The sequence below is a fragment of the Castor canadensis genome, chromosome 7 (assembly GCF_047511655.1).
Source record: "Castor canadensis chromosome 7, mCasCan1.hap1v2, whole genome shotgun sequence".
In the NCBI taxonomy this organism is placed as follows: domain Eukaryota; kingdom Metazoa; phylum Chordata; class Mammalia; order Rodentia; family Castoridae; genus Castor; species Castor canadensis.
Genome location: NC_133392.1, coordinates 14,350,297 through 14,372,659, shown reverse-complemented (window position 1 = coordinate 14,372,659; position 22,363 = coordinate 14,350,297). Strand labels below are relative to the sequence as shown.

Below are 22,363 nucleotides of genomic sequence, written 5' to 3'. Positions count from 1 at the left end.
TGTTAGAGTGAAAGGTGGGTAAGGATTCTGGATGGGCATTTGGGTCTGGGGCATTTCTAGAGATGGTAAGCAACCTAGAATAAAGCATTCTTGACACAGATGGGTTTGCAGCACCTATGGTGAAATGTAGAAAAGCAAAGGATTTGGAACCTAAAGACTATCTAACTCCTCTCTTTATCTGCTTTCTGGAACATACTGAGCAAGCCTCTTAACCACCATAAATGCCAGTTTACTTACATATGAATATGGGATAACAATATTTACCTCATACGCTGTTGAGAGAGTTAATATTGAATGGCTAGAATTTCTTATGCAAAATCATGGCTCAGGATAATTTAAGCACCAGTAAGTGAAACCAAACAGAAAACTTCTTGGGAGTTAAGGTAGAGGATAAGCTCTTCCCAGCAGTCTTCACCTTTCTGTTTTCCCTGTCTTCCTATCTGTAAAAATACATGTAAAATACAGATCAGGAAGGCATGTAAAAATACAGTCTTCTAACAGTTAGACTGCCCAGAAAGGAATGTTTTCTCCATGTTTTCTCCCCCCAGGACGGAAGGGTACTCTTACAGAGAAACCTATCATACCTGCAGAGCCCACTGAACCCGTACTCTGCGGCAGCATGGCCATTGGGGCTGTGTCATTAGCTGTTGCCAAAACCAGTGCCAGACTTAACAGTATTCCTCTGTACTTAAACATCGCGTTGATGAAGCACAATCAGGTTGGGCAGGTTAGTAACTGTTACATTCGCTGCAAGGAACCCTGAGTGTCTCAATGCTGATGAGACAATCACTTTTTTCTCACTTTCCCCTATTTCAGGAACATCCAGAGAGGCTAACTATGCCTTTGCTGATGGGATCGCTGGCCAGCTGTGGGAAGTCATCACCTGGGAAGCTAAATTTAATGAAAGAAGTGATTTGCATACCCCATCCCGGATTAACAACCAAACAAGTACCCTCTATTACCTCAGGCTACTTTTCCTTAAACAAACTACTCTATCATTGATGATTATTATTTTTTTTTTGGCACAGCCCCCTTATGACACCAAGGGAGAGGGAATTAAATATAAAATGAGAAAACCATGTTTTAGGACATCAGGGATGTGGGAAGAAAGCAAGACTTTGAACAGAAGGAAACACAGACCACCTTCAAGGTCTGGTTGCTTACAGTATTGGCTTACACTGGTGACTCACAGAGAAGCCAAGAGTGAACAACTCTGAAGGCCACAGTGATGCAGGAAGGCTGTACCTAGAGGAATTGGGATGTCTTTATTTACTGGCAGCAGCAAGGAGCTGCTGGTACCTGAGCAGCTCAGTCTGTTAAGTCTGAACTCCAGGCCTAGTAGACTGCTTGGTATGAAAGAGATGTTTAGTGCATGTTTGTGGACTGAATGAATCCTAAGTCTCTTCTTCACTTCTCAGGGGTATACTAGTGATGTCTACAATGTTCTTCGGTGGCCTGAAAGAGTCAATTTGCCACTCTTAAGTCCTCATGAAACGTTCTACTAGTTAGGTGTTAAGAAGAACTAAAGGTTCATCTTCTACAGTGGGTGCTTGCAGAAAAAGTACAGAAAGTTTCCCCTCCAGTAATAAAGAGTGCCATTTTTCTAAATTAGTGGAAGTACATTTAAAAACAAAACCAACCAACCTCGGGATGTTTTCTTTATTATAAATAATTCTTTTAAAAATAAAGTCATCATTACCTCACAACTTATTAGTTACAGAAGACCAGAATTTATATCTGACTTACCATCTGTCAGATTGTATTCAGATCTTGTTGTCAGGATTCTTCCTTAGTTAATACACCATCAGAGCACACTTTCTACTTTTTAAGTGATGGGGAATTCATGATGATTCAGGCTAACTTGGTGAACTGTGACCTGTATTGCAAGATTATCCAGGCTGATCAAGAGACCATGAAAGAGAATGAGGTCAAACCAATGGAACCAGGAGGTTCTGAACAATGAGGAGACTGAGGCAGAGCCTTTCAACTCACACTCAGCTGAATGCAAACTGGGGGCCAGAGGTTAACATTTAATCTTCCAACTTTATAGACCATACCATCCTCTAACTGGGGCTCTTATGAGGGACCTTATGAATAGTCTGAGTTAGGAATAGATCCACATGTTCATGTTTAAAATTTCTAGATTGCAGTTGTGGACAATCATGGTTCTACTTACAGGGTGTGGAGATGCTTCTGGAAATTCAGAAACAAATTAGCAAAACAATGGAACTGGTATGTAAAAGTCTACATTGTCTAGTTACTGACACTCTGTAGCATCCAGCTTAGAGTTAAATCACTATTATTATTGCTATGGAAAATGCATTTATTTGCTTAAGTGTATGCATTCCTCATGGGCAATGGATCCACTTTTGAAGGGTACTGAACAAGTTCATTTTGTTTCCTAAGGCAGCTGGCTCTGCGCTAAAAGTGTCACTTGCAATTTACAAAAGATTTAATGACCTCAGGTTGTTTCTAAAAGTCCAGTCCATCCTGTTTGTACCCCAAGAATATACCCAGCAATATGATGGATCTATAAAAGCTAATCCCACTGTGGTAGGTGGTATTCCATAAGTCCATATCCTCCTGCAAAAAAAAGGGTGGGGGGGTGCCTGCACACAGCGGGAGATCCCAACATAATGTGTGCATACTCTCTTTATGAGTGGGAACGTGTGGGTCTGTATGTGCAGACCCCATCTATATGACAGGGAAGAAGGTAAGGATGAACTAAAGTGAGTATGTGCCTGAATTTGAAAAATAGTTTGGGACTTAAAAACAGCATGGCATGGCTGGAATCAACCGTGTGTGTGTATGTATGTGTATTAGGGTGTGTGTGCCTGTATGTGAGAGTGAGGGGGATTCATAGTATGGCTGAGTGGGCCCCATAGGAGTGGACAGCCAGAGGACCAGACACTTTGCTGTGCCAAAGATGTGTTTGAAAAGTCTCAAGTGATGTTTTTACCTTCTTTTCCACAGCTCCCACCTCCAAAAGCAGAGACCAAAAAAGGGTATAATGGAAGCAAAAGAGGTTCAGTAAGTATATTTGTTTGTTTCCCATACTTCTGTAGGACACTATTTATTTGTGCTATTCCTCCTCATCCTTTCTTTTTTTCCTTCTTGCTTTGTCATTTTTTTTTCCTGTTAGAAACAGGTTAGAGCATGGATTCCAGAGGTGACTCACCAGAGTTAGGGGTTTGGACCCTAGAGCTCAGCTGCCAGAATTAAAATCTATCCCAAGTTACTTAAATCTTGGTAAAAAGGGGATAATTGTAGTACCTACTCCATGGGGCTGATATAAGGAGCAAATGTATTACTTTATGTAACTGAATTGTAACTTTATGAAACTAAATTGATAGATAAAAATTTCCCCAACTATTTCTTTGCCTGCTGAATAGAAGCTTCCTCTCATTAACATTAAAAATGTTTGATAGTTGTTATAATTAATACTGCCACCAATAAAGACAGAATATTTATACCTGGGGTCATTTCTGCTCTGAGTTTGATAAGCACAAACACATCTTAAGCCCTCAGAATCACTGATAATGCTTCAATTTATAATTACCTAGTAGCAATTTATGGTGAGGGCACATCAAGGCAGACCTTGCAATAGAGACATATGGCCGCTTTTCCCTGGGGTCATTTGGGTCCCCAAATCTGCTAAAATCTATCCCCACTAGTGCAATTTTCCAGCTGAAGTCTTCCATGCTTTTAAAAATAAAGCTTTCCCTGATGGAAGATTACATTTCTAAGTTTTAACAGTTATGTTCATCTAGAGTAAAACAGAACATGTGAAAGAGCAGGTATAGAGGAGGAGGACTGGCTGAGTTAGAGACCAATGGATGTTTATAGGAATAGCCTTGAGAGTCACCAAGTTGGTGATTGTGGCTCAGGCTAGCCCCATACAGTGGCAGAATCAATAAACGAGAACACAGCACATTAAAGAGAAAGCCAGAGTGTAAGGAATCATACACCCAAAGTCCTGTGGGACTAGAATTACCCACAACTGATAAATGGATAAAGAAAATATGGGATATTGTGGACAGCAGATTATGAGAGGCCTCTGAGAACAGGACATAAGCAAGGCGATATGCAGCTCAACAGCTTTTCTTAAAATGTTTCTCTGTAGGCTGAGATTGGCACAGGCCTGGTCAAGGAAGAGGGAAATCCAGAACAGCTGCTTCTCCTAAGTTGTTTACTTTCAGAGAAGCAGGAACCAGGTTTCTCCTGTTACAGTGTCACGCCCCTCCCCAGGAACTGCTGCTCCACCCTGTTTACCACTGGATATAAAAGACTCACTGAAGGAGGACCCAAGGCTTTTTGCTTTGGGGGTTTTTGCTTTGGGGGGTTTTGCTTTGAAGGCTTTTGGCTTTTGGCTTTTTGGATGAAGGGAGGCTTTTTGATATGGGAGGCTTTGGAAGGAAAAGGATTGCTGAACGGAACAAGATTGCTTAAGGGAAAAGAATTGCTGAAGGAGAATTGCTAAAGGGGAATTGCTAGCAAGTCTGATGGCTGAGACTTTAAGAAAGCTAAAGACAACTTTATACATAGGCTTTAGAAAAACCAAGCTAAAGAGAACATGGGACAGTGCAAGCCTGGGGGGCAAAGACTTTAAGAGAGATTATGCTAAAGAAAAGCTAAGAGAATAGATTTAAAGGACAGAAAAAATGACTTTAAAAGCAAGGTTTTAAAGAAAGACTTTAGAATCAAGGTTTTAAAGAACCATAAAGAAGTAAGGCCTTAAAGAATAAAGATAGAGAAAAGAAGCAATGAGGGTTGTGCGTCTCCACCTGAGTGCCCAAAACACCTGATCCCACTTTCTGTCTGTCTATCTTATGTCTTTTCTGAATCTCCAGTCACCTCCAGTTAGCCCCAGTTAGGTCCAGTAATAACCAGGAGCGAGAGAAAGCTCGCTCCAGGATAAATGTATATATATATTGTGTGAACCATGGAGTTTTATTCAGCCATAAAGAAAAATGATATTATGTCATTTGCAGGAAAATGGATGGAAGTGGAGATCATCGTGTTGAGCAAGATAAGCCAAGCTCAGAAAGCCAGATATCACATATTGTCACTCATTTGTGGAACCTAGACCTAAATGATAATGATGATAATAATGGGACATGAATATAAAAGGAGGACTCTGTGGAAGGGATCAACAAGAGGGGAAGAAGGAAAGGAAAGGAAATTGAGGGGTGAAGAGAATCAAAGTACATTGCATAGTTATATGAAGACAGCAGAATGAAATCCACCAAACACTATTTGAAAAGGGGGGGAAGGAAAAGTGTAGGGGAATATAAGGCAGGGGGTGAACTTGTTCAAAGTACACTCTACACATCTATGGAATTATCAAGGTGAACCTCCCTCAGACTATCAATATATACTAATAAAAAAAGTAAAATAAAATCTAAAACAAAGAATTGAAGAACCTGATCTTTGGAGAGCTGTGCCAAGTCATACTCTCTGCCCAGCACAGGAAACTCCAAGAATGTTTGTGTGCTGTGGTGACACGCGTCATTTTCTTGTGGTCTTGCAGGCACCAGTCACTGGCAAGATGTCCCATCTTGGCTGTTTAACCATTAACTACGACACCATAGAACAGCCGCTGCTTCTAATACAGGGCATCTGTACAAACCTGGGACTGGAGCTGGGGACAAATCTGCATCTAGCCATCAACTGTGCTGCTCATGAGTTGATGGACTACGTAAGTATCCACTAGAGAATATTTACTTCTTGTTGAAGATCATGATTTTTAAATTAGAACTCCAAAGAGCTGATCTGAATATTTTCCAAACAGATGTTAGTTTTTAATTATTAATATTCTTAAAGGTATCCAGATGTTAGTGGGGTTGAGAAAGCCAAGTTAATGATTGGAGAATAACATAACCATATAATTTTAAAAAGTAATAACAGAAATCGTTACAATTACATATGAAAATTCGGTACATAGGAATTTCATAAAAATGAAAAATACTTTTAAAAAGTGAAAAAAGTATCAAGTTATATCAATTATGGACCTCTTAGGAACCCACTTAATTGAATCATTTACACTGCCATTGTGAAAGCTATTAGAAAATAATTTAATAAGCTGGTATGTTTTGCTGAGTATAATCATTTGGTTGGTAAGTGCTGAATTTGTCAGGCATGAAAAGTGAGTCAGTGGCAACTATGACTTGACAGACCCTTCTAGACAGAGTTTATGCTGTGATTGACTTTTTCTTTTTTTTTTTTTTTAATTTTTGCAGCACTGGGTCCAACCCAGGACCTTATACATGCTAAGCTCTCTATCACCAAGCCCCATCTTTGGCCCCCCACTTTTTATAGAAAAAAATATTTCAAAGTTGTTAAAGCTTATGGAGAATATGTTTTTATTCAACTAAATACATGAAAGTATTGACCCAGTCTGGCTGAGGAGGACAGAGCCTTAGTTGTGAAATACCACTTGGTGATCACTCCATCTACAGAGAGAAAAATTTTAGAAAGAAAATGGAAAACAGGTTCATTGACACCTGTTCTAGTCCTTACTCCTCCAGGCTTATTACAATAACTGACCTTCGTATGTGGGAAATCTGTGTAGGGAACCTATTAGAAGTTTTCTATCCTATATATACATCTCTTCTTATTTTCAAATATGCAAATGCTGAGCCTCAGTTTTATAAAATGTCCAGCAGCATACTGACATGCAATTGTGGTGACTTGGTAATTAATGTCAAATTCAGGGACATGACAAGAGGATCCTGCTTTAACTGTGATTTTTATCTACAAAGGAAATTTTGAACAATATATAAGAGCCCTAAGTTTTGGCTGACTTCTAGAAGTTCTTTCATTTTTTCTAAAGAAACTAAGCAGATAAAGGAATGTTTAAAGTAATTTCCTGTTCTTCACCTAATGATTGGTTCCTAGGCATACCATTAAGAAAAATAATTGCATGTTTTCATCAGCAATGTATAGCAAGAACTATGAATATACTGACTGCTAATGCTAAGCAGAATGGGTATTTATTGCTTATATTCAGTAAAATGTATTAGCTTGATATCAGATAATTCTTGCAATGCTAGTTCAAAGTCATTAGCATTTCCTCACTGGTAAGATAGGATTTTTAAGCTTTGCATGATAAAAGTTAAAAGTTCTTGCTGCTTTTTAATGTGAAAAAAAACTATAAAATCCCTTCAATTATGAAGTAATTAAAGAGGTTCAATTCCTGTGGAATCCATTCTGTTACCTGGAGCAGCAGCAAGGCAAGCAAACAGCCACTCTGTCTGGTTCACCTCCCTTCCAGAACCTTAATTATCCCAGGCACCACCCCTGAACACAGACTTGAAAGTAAACTTTATTTTGCAGAAGGCCTACACTGGATCCTTCAGCCCTGTTTACTTCTATACTTCATGATGGAAGCTCTGCAGATTTCAAATGAATAGGGTTGCTCTAGAATCCTTCTTTTAGGACAAGTTGCATGCTGCCTGAGAAAGAGATGCCTTCCCATAAGCATTTCACAATTCATATTGGTTGGTAGTAGTCAAAACCCCACTCCTGCTTTCAGATTTTAGAATATTTACAGTAAAGGAGACAAGTTATTTGTCCACTGTGAGTTGAAAGGAGGTTCTAGAGTGTGGGCAGGTTTGCATTGCTACTCTCTTTGTTGTTTTAGAATTTGTTATTGTCCACCTACCAAGGCAGCTGAGTACCTGGCATCATGTCATAAACCTAAATAAAAACCACTCCCCTCCCACTCTGTACCTATTCATTTTTTTGTGCAGAAGGTTCTGTCTGAAGTCTGTGGGAAGAAATCTTGCATCACAAGGAACAGTGTCTTGACTTCCCAGGTTAATATTTTTACAGATATTTAAAGTAAAATTCTTTGATTTTTCAGGGGAATGTGGCTTGAAAAGAATCTTTACAATCTTTTGTATGACATGAACAAAAAAGGAATTTGAATTGCATCTTTACCATCTGAAGAATCCATTGTTTATCCTTTATTTTACTGTTCCCCTCAAACATATCAGAGTAAGGGCAAGTACGAAGTGATGGTGGGCACCTATAAAGCTGCAGCTGAGATGGTTGACCTGTACGTGGATCTGATCAACAAGTACCCTTCCATTATTGCACTAATTGATCCTTTCAGGAAGGAGGTAAGCATGGCCCACCTTTTCTATTTTATAACATATATTTTATATGCTACAAAGTAAGCAGGCTCACCTCTTACATTTTATAACAAAACATAGAATAAAGTCTCATTCTTTTGGATCTCTGTCATTGGGAATGTGCTGTAATTTGGGCTGGGGCTGAGTTGCTTTATTTTGGCATTTATGAGAAAGGCACTTACTAAGCAAATGAATAGCAGAAACACAATTACGTAGGAGTGTGCCTGTCTGCAGAAAGAAATGAGCCATTCGCAGCACTTCAGGAGTACCTGTGTATTTACAAGCAACCTGACTGATGGAAGCCGCCCTGCTGCGCCAGCTGGTGCTTCAATAGGTTAATCATATATCATTTTCACATGCTTATGGAAACAGGACTTCTATGAGGCCAAATACTTTTTAAACCTAAATCCAGTTACTACATATATGACAAAGCCATATTTTAAAAAAGGTTTGAGATGCTGAGGTTTTGTGATCTCTTTAATGCATCTGACAAGGTTGTCAACACGTCATGGGAGACCATCTCTCCTCCTAGCCCACTTTATAAAAAACCTCTGAAATTGGAATTCTTGATTTTTTAAATTTGAGAACCATTCATATATTGAGCAGACATGCTGAGGAGACATCTTCTCTGCAATAAGTGTTTAGATTTGAGGACAGTGTGAACATTGGATTCCATTTGAAGTCCCAGGCCCTCTCAGGCCCATCCTCCCTTTTCCAGCATAGGCTGCATACAGCACTTTCAGAAGACGCCTGCTGAGCTCAGGGCCAGACTGGCCTTGTGATGACAGTTCTGAGGCTCTGACCTCAGCTTTGTGATCGGATGTACCTGCATGGTCAGCTCTAACAGGATGGATTGAAATGTGGTCCAGGGACTGAGATGACTTTGTGTGCATATATAATATATATATATACACACACACATATATAATTTATTAAGCTATACATACACATGCATTTTTATTTAATATACATATGTGTGTCTGTGTAATTTAATTTCTTACGGTGGTCTCACCAATAAAAATAAGGGTGTTGAGCCCCTGCAGGCTCTTTTCCAGTTTTTTTTAATATCAGATATAACAAAAATCTAACCAGCTAGTCTTTAACAACATAAGGGATAATACAGCAGATAGGAATTGCTTGGGTTTGAAGAATTCTAGGGTCAATGTAGAGAATAGCATTTAGTGCATTCATGTTTTATTCTCAAGATCTTTAAGCCCAAATTAAATCACCTTTAGTTTCTCTTGCATGAAGCTTGCTAGTTTGTGTGGTTGTGGTACAGAGATCATTCAGGCACAGATATAAAAGAAAAGGTTTTGTGTGACTCAGAAAAAGTGTACAACTTTGATTATGTGCTATTTGATTCCTGTTGTTTTGTGACTGTGTTCAATACATTTTCATGATCAGTCCTTAAATATTCACCCAGGACTCTGAACAGTGGGACAGCATCCATAATGCTGTCAGTTCCAGGTGCTACATAATTGCAGGAGCTGCATCCAAAAGCATTTCTAAACTTCTTGAGCAAGGAAACATCAGCACCCCCAAATCCCATGGGCTCATCATGAAGCACACAAATCAAACGACAGTATCTGACCTGGTGGAAATAACCAATCTTATTGACAGTGAGTAACACTTGTAGATCCGGAAGACTCAGAATGATGTGGTTATACAAAAAGCCCCAAATATGCAGTATATCCAAGTTAATAAAAAGCAAGGACTACATCTCAAAAGTAAGTCCAGCCACTTGTGGGAGACTAAATGCTTGGAGAACAAAACGCAGCTTTTTATATATATTATACATATTTTAGTGACCCACTTCACAGTGTTCCAGCATAGCACTAGTCCACGAAGTCATCTCCCTTAAAGGGGGGGCACCACAAAGGTATGGCCAAAGCCGCCACTGTCACTTTACAGTGGGGAGGACCTTTCTGTTCCTAACAGGAGGACTAAGACCTGATTTCTTCTGAAGGGGCAGTCACTATCATGTTTGTCATTGGCTTTAGGCCACGAGCTTGGGCTACAGAAAAACTTCTGAGAAATCCAGAGCTTTCTAAATAAGAGGATCCAAACTTTGAATCGTGGACTGAAGACCACCTGATTCCTTTAACCAGGTTTCCAGACACAGCACAGTGCTCCAACTCAGGAAAAGAGCATGGCACTCACAGAGGCAAGGTGTCAAGTATTGCCAGGGTGCAGCAGGGACAGATGTGCTTAACCTGCAGAATGGGCAGTGTAAATTTCCTTTTCTTATTCATTACCATTTTGAGCTCCACATTCATCTCCTCAGTGAATCCAGGGAAGGAAGAGCGAGCTGTGGTTGCTCTTCCACATAGACACAGCCCAAGTACACAGTAAGGATGTGGTAATTACTTGATTGAAATAAATTTAGTCACCTGCAATATACCCAGATGCCAGGGGGCCATTTTAATTTGCTTTGACTTGGAGAAGCCTTGGGGGTGGTAGTCAGAATTTGGAACTAGATCACCTAAGGAAAGGAATGGGTCTCCTTTAGCAGTTAGGAAAATGGCAACACCCAGATCCAATCAGAAGAAGCAGACAGCTGTCTGTATAGAGAGCTGGGGCAGGCAAAGGTTCACTCCTGACAGGCAACCCCAGGAAGCTGCCATGCAGGTTGGCAAGGCTGGGTGGCATCAAGGAAGCATTTGGAAGCCATGAAGCTGGGATTCAGGAGCAGCTGCAGACTAGATGAAAAGTGCAGAGCAGGACTTTAATGCTGGTGCTCCCAGGATGCCAGATATAGTGCCAAAAGTCAGGCATTTTAGCCTTAGGTTTAATTCTTCTAGCAACCCTATGACACGATCACTGCCATTTGACTGGTGAGAATATGACACTTAGAGAGGGTTAGTAGCTTTCTCCCGTGACACTGCAGTGATCCCCCCTGCCCACACTTCCTTTTTGTTCTTCTTGAGACAGGGTCTCTCTGTATAGCCCAGGCTGGCCTCAAAGTTGATATTCCTGCCTCAGTCTCCCAAGTGCTGGGATGATGGAATGTACCACAACACCTGTCTTGTCACTTGCTCCTTTTTAATTCTTTAAGTTTCAAACCCTTTGCTACCTCAGGGTCTGAACATACTGTTCCTTCAGCCTAGAATTCTTTGTCCTATGCCATTTACTTAGCTATCTACTACTTATTCTTCAGGTCTGGGCCTAAATGAAATGTCTGCAGGTACGAATGCTTTCCCTGACTACTTCTGCCCCTATCTCACTCTGCTCTGAACCTTCCTTATGGCATCTTCTATTTTCATTCTGTGGATTAACAGTTGGTATCTCCCACTGGACTGTAGACTCCCATGAGTTCATGGGCATCTGTATACAGTGCCAGACACATAAATATCATGAGCAGGTTTTGGGAACTAGACAGAAAGCCAATCTCAGACCCAGGGCAGGACTCAGAGCCAGACTAGTAGCCAGGCCCCAGGGTAGGTCCCAGAGGATGAATGACAGGCCCAGGGAGAGCTGGGTGGGCAGTGCTTCTTGGGATCCACCACTCGTAGGTACCTGTCATCTAGCTCAGATGACTCCTCCTCTAAAACACACATACTGTTACTGTAGGGGAACTGTGGTTGCACTCTTTGTACTTTGGCAAATTTCAAGGGGTTCTGAGGCCCTCAAGTGATGAAATACAAACATTGCCCTTCTAATAAATATTCAGAAAGATACCTCCAAGTGAGAAAGCCACTATGTAGCCTATCAACTCCACATCCACTGCCCCTGAACTTAACTGTATTGATGCAAAGAGGTACATTTTTCTACATTGAACAGCAAAACTGAACCATGTCTTCTAGCTATGGTCTTAGAAATGTGTCATTTAAGCATTTCCCTCTTTTGGTGGTGATAAAATAATATTGCAAACAATATATCTTAAATTTGATAAAACTTGGTATTCAGTATTTATAGCATACTGGAAAGAGGACAAAACAGGTGAACCCAGGGCAATAAAAATGCTTGGGCAAATAAATGACTGCTCAGAGAAAAGTTTTAAATTCTGGCAAGTTTCTAATTTTGATCCTGGAGACTTTCTTAAATATAGATTGTCTTGTGCCACTGAAAACTGACAGGAGCTAGGTGTCAGTGGCTTACACCTATAATCCTAGCCACTTGGGAAGCTGAGATTGGAAGATCATGGTTCAAGGCCAGCCCAGGGAAACAGTTCACAAGACCCCCTCTCCAAAACAACCAGAGCAAGATGGACTGGACATGTGGCTCAAGCAGTAGAGTGCCAGCTTTGCAAGTGCAAAGCCCTGCGTTCAAACCCCAGTCCCCCAAAAACAAAACAAAAAACAAAAAAAAACCTGACAGGAATTGCTCTTCTAGGTCAGAAGTACATCAGCATTCTTGGCAGCACAGAAGCAGAGTCGTCTGATGACAGCCTTGTGGATTTGGTAAGTGCGGAACACTGGTCAATTGCAGAATTACCAAAACACTGCTTTTATCATGAATTGGTATTTCCAAGAAATGCAGTCTTTGGTAGAGAAAGTCATGTAACCTTTTATGAAATAGACTTGCTTCTTCCCAGACAGCTACCTTTTGCAAAGAGCTAATCTTTGAACTTTTAAAAATAAGCAAAATTGAAGTCCAGGGAAAACGACTAGCACACTTAAATGACTGGGGGGGGCCACAGACAATCTTCCCTCCTAAAATGAAGTGTGAAAGGCCAGGCTGTTCTTAGCTGAAATCAGCGTGCTTACGGGACTGGTAAAGCGCCTGATGGATGGTCAGTCACACCATCGGCTCGCCCTTTAACACCTAGCTCGCAAGCAGGCCACTTTACTTCCATAAAATAGAACACCAGGTTAGAAGAGAAAAACCCCAACAGCACGCCAGGACAGTTCCCTTTCTCTTTTAAAGAACTGTTTGTAGCTTAGCAAACCATGACTCCCCCATTCCAAATAAGTTGTTTCCCCTCTTTCAGGCTGTTGGACTCGGTGTCCGGTTTATCAAGTTGGGGGGTCTTTCTCGTGGTGAACGGGTGACTAAATACAACCGCCTCCTTACTATAGAGGAAGAACTTGTCCAGAACGGAACACGGGGTATGCACTGCTTTCTTGCTTTTTTTCTCTTAGCCATGAATAAGGGAACAAAGATTGGAAGAGGGGAATAGAAGTCCCTCCACAGGAGGGCAGAGGAATCCAAAGACTATAAATCAGTGCTGACAAAACCAGGATGGCACTTGCCACAATGTACATTGTTGTCTTAATGGATTATCTATTTACCTGAGTGTTTAAAACTCTCACCCTTCTTCTTGCTGAATAGGCTGCATGATGCTTTTCAATAGAATTAATTGATTGGAATCTCCAAGCCTACTTTTTGTTATGGTCTAAATTATACTGAAGGTTTCTCTGCACAGCCCGTGAAAGGCAGATGTTTTGCTGGTGGTTCTAAGAAACAACGCCTTTTACTTAGAATAAGTAGGCACCATGTTAATTTTAATGTAGTACTTCAGAAAGACTGTGGTCACAAGAGAAATGAACCAATCAGTTATGAAACCCAACCTTTGTAAATTTGCGTGGATAGAAGCACTTTGTGTATTGGCTAGAGAGAAACACCCTAATTATGCATTTTTATTTTTTATATTACTGATTTTGATGGCCCAAAAGAAACCATCAACATGCAGAGATAACTAAAGAGACTGATAAGTTTTGTGATTTTTAAATTTGTCATGTTGGGGCTGGAGGTGTGGCTCAGGTAGTAGAGTGCCTGACTAGAAAGTGTGTGGCCCTGAGTTCAAATCCCAGTGCCACCAAAAAAAGAAAATTCTAAATTTTTCATGTTGAACATAAATACAGGGATTTGAAGTATACCCTAAGATAGTGAATAAAGATATGATAGGGAGTCATGTAAAGGCAGTCAAAAGCTAGTCTGTGTTGTTTACTATGTGACACAGTGGCTTGTTTTGTCAAATAGGTCAAATTATATTGTTCATCACATCATCTGATTATCTTCTGTCATCCTGATTTATAGAAGTCTTACATTCCTTAGCAGTGCCCTCTTGCCGGGTGCTGATGGTTCATACCTGTAATCCTAGCTACTCGGGAGGCACAGATCAGGAAGGAGGATTGTGGTTCAAAGCCAGCCGGGACAAATAGTACATGAGACCCTATCATGCAAATACCCAACACAAAAAAGGGCTGGCAGAGTGGCATAAGTGGTAAAGCATCTGCCTAGCAAGCACCCAAAAATAAATAAATAAATAAATAAATAAATAAAATGCCCAGACTTCCCAAGGAACACAGCTGCTTCAGAGCAGCAGAAAGAACCCCAGTGACCTGAGGTCCACCCTCTAGGGTGCTAGTGCAGCCTTAGGTACAATGGAATGGATTAAAGAATTAGAGTATCTGATACTGGACCATAAGTGTTTCAGGGGTACCCAAACTGACAAAACAAGCCTCTCTGCTCCCATTTTTGAGTAGGTGAACCTGGCAAACTCTCAGTTATTGGTAAATGATAAAATACCATTGTTCCCTATATGAACCTCGGTTAGTCCACCTTGCCATCATTGCCCTTAGAGCACTTGGCCATGGTTTGCACTCGTACACACTGCTGGCTTTTCCTCTACTTCATCTTCTTCTTATCCTTTTCTGCTGAGCCTCTGCCTTGTACATCAAACTTCCCTGAATGTCACAATATAAAATGAATAGACGTGTGTTGCACAGTTAATGCCTAAGTAAAGAGGCTGTCTTTCAAAGGTCTGGAATATTTCTGATGGCAGTGTGACTCCTCTGGATGGCTCTCTTTCAAATCATGTGATAAATAATATCAGAAATGGCATGACTGTATCAGACAGTAAACTTTATTGTTGTTGTTATTTTTAAATAGGTTACAATGAAGAATACATTTTTTTTGACTTTAATGAGGATGCCAAAAGGACACCAGAGGCTGCTGCCACTGAAGCTGATGAACTGCTCAGGCCGCTGGAGCCCATCTTCCCCACAGAGGTGGTAGAGGAGCCAGCCAAAACATGAAATCTTCAGGACAGGGCTGGACCCCAGGGCAGAGCCATACCACAAGTGTTAGGCTGGTAGGTGTGCAGGATGTCTCCATGTTGGCTCTGCTCTCAAACTTCGCTAACTGTGTACTCTTTTTATTTATTTCACTACTTGGTAAAACAAGTATCTGGTGTTTTTGCCTGAAATTCTTATCTGTTTTTTCTTTTTTTTTTTTGCAGCCACCACATTTCCATGGGGACACTAGTTCTACTGTCAATCAGAGTCATGTTCTAGTTTTACTAGAATCCAATATTTTTTCTTTCCAAACTCCACACTCAAACACATCCCTTTCAAATCAAAACATGTACAAAAACAAAATCTTAATTCCATGAGACGCTCTCAGTGCCAGGAGTGTGTTCATTGCATACTGCTGTGCTGACACACACAGGCACCTTTTTGTGCCCAACCTCAGGCAGAGGTACAAGGGCATTGCCCTTTTTGGGAACAGCCAAACAGCTTCACCTTATTTTCCTTTTTCCCTGATTCCTTCCTCTCCTTCAATTCTAGTCATTCTTGTATTACCTTTGCAAATCCTCTTTGGAACAAGAATGGGTATAAATAAGCACATTGGTGAATAAATATTCTTAAAGTTATTAAATGCCAATTATTTATCCTACAGCCTTAAAAAGTGATCAGCAAGTGCTTAAAAATGATGTATCATATATATTGACTGACTTGATTCTTTTGTGAGCCAGTGTTGGGGTTATAGCAGAGGAGTATCAGAAGTAAACACCTTCAAATACATATCTATATATGTAATAATAATATCCAAGTGATTGGGTTTTCTTTTAAAAGGGTTACCATTTGCTTTTTATAAAATGTATACAAATTGCTATGCACTGGCCTGAGGCAGAGTTGGCTAGGTTTAGACTTCTGATATACTCTGTAAGTTTCTATTAAGTACACTGAAAATCTCTCCTTTCGAAGAGTATTAACAAGGGAACTTTGTGTCCTCATGGTAGAGCCAACTTTTCACTCTCCAAGCTGTATCTTGAGATTGGCTCAGTGGTCGATGCAGAGCATGGGGCAGAGAATCACTTACTATCACTCTAAGCAGGGGAAACTGGTCAACATTGCCTCCCCTGGTGCTTAGCAACAAACAATGGGGCAGGAGATACTGGAGGAAAACTCGTCTTAAAGGATGTGCACATAGCCTTTGCAAACGTCCACAGAGAGACACACACACAAGCATCATATAAATTAAAATTAATGAAACCTGAACAAAAATAATTAAATTAACCTATGAGGTGATTTACTACCTTAACTAGGTCAGCACTTCAATTTCAACCTAGAGCACAGTCTTCTGACATTATCCTCATTTGAGGGCTGTGCTCACCAACAGATAGGATAGGCAGCATTTTAGTTTAGATTTCTTAGAGTGCTAAGCACTATTTCGATTTATATTTCTCTCTCTCTGTCTGTTATATAAAACATTTATGTAAAATATATAAATATTATCTGTGAAAGAGATGAAAGAAACTAGTCATAGCCCAGATCAAAAACTGACTACGGGATGGAGAAATGAGAGTGCTTCAAAGAACCATCAAACCACTGCAATCCTTGTGTAGGACTTCCCGATGCTTTTCTAAGGTCAGTGATGTGGCAGATGGTTATCTCCTCTCCACAACCACTGGCATAAGCTAAAGTTGTTCTCTAACAGAAGTGATTACCCATGAATACTGTGCTTTTAGAAAAACAATCCAGACTTCTTTTTAAGACTCACTGATACAGACTACCACTTGCCTGACATACAACCTAAAAATGGTCTGAAAAGATAATCAACCATAATTTTTACCTACACTCCATTTCTATCTAGCCTTTTCCTGTGAACAAAGGTAAGGAAGGAGGAATTACTGGCGAGTAGTCACAGCCAAAAACATACATCCTTTTTACTCAAGGCAACCTGGCTGGGTGCTACTGGCCCTGGTGACCCTGCCATCCAGACTCAGTCCCACAGGCTGAGCAACTGCTAAGATGAGGGTGGTGAGGAGTTCATTTGAAACTAGCTTGGACACAAAGGGGTGCAAGAATTTTAATTAAATTCCTATTCTTCCAGAAGAGACATTTTCTTTTTCTTACTAGCAACAACACAGGGACCTCTATCTCTCTGCCTCACTGTAGCCATAAAAGTGTGTCAACACTAGTTAAGAGAACTGTAGCAGAGAGACCTAATTCATATTTCCAAGACAGAAGGAAGAAAAAATGCCCTTTTAGAGAAGACAAAATTATACAGTCCCTCACAAATTTAAGTGGTGTAAGTAGAATGCATAGAAGGGGTTTTGTGCAAACAGCTGAGAATCTACCTTGAAGATACAAGTGCCAGTCTCTCTATGTTTTCCTACCTGGGACTAACTGCTTTGTTGACAGTTACCCCTACTGGGGCAAAATCTCAAAACTGAGGTGAAAAGGGAAAACTATAGGAAAAATGTGAGTCAGCATCTACATCAAATAGCATTCTATCAGGGAAATTTAAGATGCTTTGTGAGGGCTGGCTCAGTGGTAGAGTGCTTGCCTAGCACGCACAAGGTCCTGAAATTGATCCCCAACACTGAAACAAAACAAAACAATCAACCAAAACAAAACTTCTAAAATGCTTTGTGATCATGGGGAAGGAAAGTACGTTTTCAAGACCAGGTGCCTGATCCAGCTAGCACATCTAACCAAATGGTTAACTACTTTTTGCTGGAAATGAGGGTGTTTTTATAACCATGTTATCCTGTCTATGTATGTGATGAAATAAGGAAAGGTAGCATACATATTTTCATATTCCTAAATGTAAGATGAATAACACCAGACTGATATCAGGCACATAAACAGACATGGAATAAAATTGCTTAAAGGAAAACATTTTGTAGATCATTAAAAATTAATAAAATTAAGGAACTGGGGTGTGGATCCAGTGGTAGAGCACTTGCTTAACAAACACAAGGCTCTGATTTCAAACCCCAGTACCTTAAAAAAAAGAGTAAAGTTATCAACTCAGATAATTTTCCTATTAAAGAAAGTTAAGATTGGCTCTGTTTGGGGTTGGGGATATGGCTCTGTGGTACAGCTTCTGCCTAGCATGTGTTAAGCTCTGAGTTCCATCCCTGGCATAGCAAAAAAAGGAAAGAAAAAAGAGGCGTTGGTTGGGGAACTAAATCAAACGTGTCAATAACCACAATTGACCCTTAATGGAAAACTGTTAGTGCTTTTCTTTAATGTGTTGTGGTAAGGAGAGTTCAAATCACAGCATAACAGAACTCATCTAAGCAAATTAATCAGTTTGTAGTCAGCATATCACATAGCAGAATTATTCAGTTAGGGAAAAACACACGGTTGAAAACATTACATTTTAATTTCCCACGCGTAAACTGATCGGTAACTGTAAAACCATCACTGGAAGAACGTGGAATCGTCAAGCATAACAAACCTACAGAAAGATAATTGTCTCCAAACTGAAGACGTGCACTCACCTGCCTCCCCACCTCATCAAGTCTATGCTTAGCACACGTGCAAAAAATACAATACAACACAACTACTGCAATTATTACTATCATTTTCTTTTGCCCTTAGGTGAGAAACACCTGACAGCTACATGCCGAGTCATGCTAACAAAACTAAACCTTTCACTTTCTTTAATAGTAAAATTACCATTACTGAATCATTGTCAAAAAAAGTGCATTCAAGTACATTACCACTTATTTTAAATAAACACCAATTTTGAAACAATCAACTTTGAAAAGCTGCATAAGTTTTTTTTTTTAAATCCCTGATTACATTTCTATTTATTCGCGGTGGTAGCCTGAAACATTGTATTTTTAGAGACTAACTACCACTTAATTTCTTTAAAAAACAAAACAAAACAAAACAAAACAAAAAATCCCATGTAATGTAGAACAGCAGTGAAGCAAGAAAAATGTGTGTTTGTCACTTCACTGTACATAAGAACCAGGCTAAAATATGGTGCTTGTGCCATATTAGTATATGGGAAAACACAATTGACTCACAGTACAGAAAGCATGGCTTACCAAGAAATCACTGTGAAATTCAAGGTTTGGACTTTCACCTCAATTCTGCATTCAGGCCCTCAGAACCTTCCCACTGAAGTGCTTGGCAGGCTTTGGGCACAGGCAGTAGCAATTGTTAACAGTGTACGATTAGCTTCGACCTAAGGGACTACTAGTTTGATGCCAGTGCCTGAGCTTAAGTTTATCTCAGTCTGCCGTAGAAAATAATCTGTGTGCCACAAGACCCAGCAATTGCCTGCTACTGCAGAGACCTCAAAAGCAGAAGCTTCTTTAGAAGGGGCCTTGCTGTGTTGCCCAGGCTGGTCTCTAACTCTTGGGCTCAAGTGATCCTCCTGCCTTAGCCTCCCAAGTACTGGTACTACAGGTGGGTACCCCCACAGCTGGCTCTGGTCAGTTCTATTTCTCCAGTTATTCACAAGCACCTTGAATTTTCAGCATTGCTAAACTTGATGCACATTTCCTGCAAAGATACCAACATCTGAATCTTTTGTAACCATCTGAAAGAAATCATACTTAATACAGTAATCAGGAAAAATCTTATCCCTATCAAAGACCAAAAACCAAAAACTACTTAAAAATATGCACTTTGCTAAACAGCTTACTTATGTTTATAGTTGCTACTTACAAAAGTGATAACCAGGAAAGAACCTGTATTGTGAATACAGTGACCAGAACAAAATATCTGTAGCCCTTGACAACACACCAAAACAAAGCATGTGCTTATTGAAAAGGACTTCCAACAGGTCAGCCTTCTGGCTTACGGATCAGCAGCTGGAGCTGTCTGTTTCTCTCATTTTTTCAACGCTGTCTTCTTTGTATTCTGGTTTCATTTTGCCTTCATCCTCCTTGCATTGAGTTGGATCTTTTTCAGCGACCTGGTCTTTGGTTTGGGGTTCAGGTGTGGAAACAGGATCTAACACTATAACGGGTTCAGCTTGTCTTTCACTACTGCCCACGTATTTCCTCCTGTATCCACCGTTACTGGGAGGCCTGTGGGATGGAGTTAAACAGAACAATAAAAGGCAGAGAGAGAAAACATTTGTCTTTCACATTCCTGGATTCAGACCAACTAACCCACCCCCTAAGTGTTCTAAGTGTAGTCAACATGCACATAGTAGTCTTTCAGATGCCAGCCATTTAAAAAAAAAAATGAAGCTATCAGATTACATATTAAGAGCACAAGGCCAGAAAAGAGAAAGCAGAAAAAGTCAAAGCTAACTATAGGAGTGTTAAACAGCCAAATGCACCTACCTGCTTAACTGCATGCTCCTCTTAGGAAGGGCAAAACTCATGGGTTCATTGTGCATCCCACTCACTGCCCACACCCAGACTTCTGCCCTGGAGGGTGCTCTCCCAGCAGGAAGGAGCCAGTCCAACCCCTTCCTCCCTCTTGCCCCCATGTGCCTGGCTGCAGCTTCGCTCTGAAGAGACCACATGGAGAGGGGAGGTGACACTCTCGCTTGCTGATGGACAGGTTAGTGCTATAGCCAGCTGTGCCACAGCAGCCATAGCGACTAGGAGAGACCTGACCCAGGCGGTGGGGGGAGGAAAGGACAGGTGGGACAGTTCCGGACATAAGCTCAAGCACTGAGTTACCATAAAGTTTTCTACATAGAAGAATCAGGTTTCTCGAGATTTTTCTTACTGAATTTCAGAGGCATTTTCTTTTTCTTCAAAAGCTGCCTCTCTTCAGATGCAAGAAGCTATTGCTTCTCAGGCTGGACAATTTTCCTTGTGGAAAGAGAGGTGTCCCTGAAACATATTCTCTTGACACATGTCAGGAAATTTGGCTGCAAGCACCTAGTCCTCTCAGAAGACATGGTCAGGGTCTGGCTGTGGCAGCACAATGTTTGCAATCCCTGTTACTTGGAAGGTGGAGAGTGGGAATACAGAGGTTTGAGGCCAGCCCTGGCAAAAAAATTAGCAAAAGCCCATCTCGACCAACATGTGGTGGCATGTGCCTATAATCCCAGCTAAGTGGGAGGCAGAGGTAGGAGGATCATGGTCTGGCGCTAAAGCCCAAAAGGACTGGGGCAAGGCTCAAGTTACAGTACCTGCCTAGCAAGTACAAGGTCCTGAGTTCAAACCCCAGTAACACCAAAGGTTGGGGGGAGCTATGATCAGAAGGCACTGGGGGAAGGTACTGGGCTGTAGCTCTCTGGACTTTTCTTGCCCTTTTGGCCAATTCTCGGATAAGGTCTTTTCATCCCAGAGAAGCAACTATTAACTGTGAACCAGCACACTGCTTCCTACCCATGACGTGTGCTTGTGAGTTGCTGGCCAGCCCCTCACCGGGAGTTGGTTTCCACTATTTCTGACCCCTTGAGCAGGCCAGATCTGCTGGTGAACACTCATTAGGTGTTATACTTCTCCTTTGCTGGACTTACCACAGCTAATTAGGTGCTCCATTCTGTATTTTTCAAAAGCGTATAAGCATCCACGAGGCAGCGAATCTTAAGTTTTATTCACAATTCTCTCCCCATTGCCTTAGCACAGGTTGCTTGTCAAAGTGAGCAAATAAGCAAATAAATACAACTGGGAAAAGCTCAGAAGGAACAGAGAGAAACCCAAGCTTTGGTGTCAGTAGGTCTGGATGTGGTTTTTATCACAAAAATAACAGAAAAAGTGACCCACTACTGGGACTTGACTGCATGCCCAGTCAAGACACAAAACACTAAAACCCAAAACCACATTCTGTCATCACTTTCTCACCTGCCCTACAAGTTGATCCAAGTGCTTCAAAAGTCATTCTTTCTGGCTATTGGGTTATATTAACTCAGTGACTTGGCCTTCATCATAAGTAACTAACATATGACACTGTCTTCCTTGTGGGTGGTAAAAGGAAGGAGAGCCTCAGGAACCTGGAAGGACAGGTTTTGCTGTAGGACAGATGGCTCCCTGTGTCTTCACTAGAAACCATCGTGACATTGTCCAACTGCCTTGGTCAAGGAACCACTTCTCAAGCCTTTTGCTACTATGTTTTGGGAGTTAATATGGGGTACCCATTTTGACTTTCTTTGGCCCAAGCAACATGTGAAAGCCTGTGATCACAACAGCAGAGCCAACGAGGGCCAAGAAGAACCTGCTCCAGGAACTACAGCCTAGGCACTGGAGGGCACTATCGAGCAGTCTATGGGAGACTGCTGCTTCTACACTTCATGCTGGGCCTGAAGTCAGTTATTCTGACAACTGAGAGGGAAGATGACTGTAAAGT

At 40.9% G+C, this 22,363-nt stretch overlaps 2 protein-coding genes across 5 annotated transcripts in view; one reads left to right on the top strand and one right to left on the bottom strand.

The window, feature by feature from the left end:
- The first annotated feature begins 1,017 nt into the window (after positions 1-1,017).
- Positions 1,018-18,625, top strand: Eno4 (enolase 4). Its single transcript, XM_074078229.1, has 9 exons — positions 1,018-2,232; positions 2,974-3,030; positions 5,531-5,698; positions 7,998-8,123; positions 9,559-9,754; positions 12,468-12,535; positions 13,066-13,183; positions 14,970-15,171; positions 15,319-18,625. The coding sequence occupies exons 1-8, from the start codon at positions 2,188-2,190 to the stop codon at positions 15,113-15,115; spliced, it is 924 nt and encodes a 307-aa protein (XP_073934330.1). The 5' UTR covers positions 1,018-2,187; the 3' UTR covers positions 15,116-15,171; positions 15,319-18,625.
- The window catches only part of Shtn1 (shootin 1), a 112,430-nt gene continuing 108,380 nt past the window's right edge, over positions 18,314-22,363 (bottom strand). For 3 of the 4 annotated variants that reach the window (XM_074078225.1, XM_074078224.1, XM_074078226.1), the window contains exon 17: positions 18,314-20,139. In XM_074078225.1, the coding sequence (XP_073934326.1) occupies positions 19,914-20,139 (226 nt within the window). In that variant the 3' untranslated portion in view covers positions 18,314-19,913. The remainder of the gene's footprint in view (positions 20,140-22,363) is intronic. The other variant, XM_074078228.1, reaches the window with a different exon arrangement.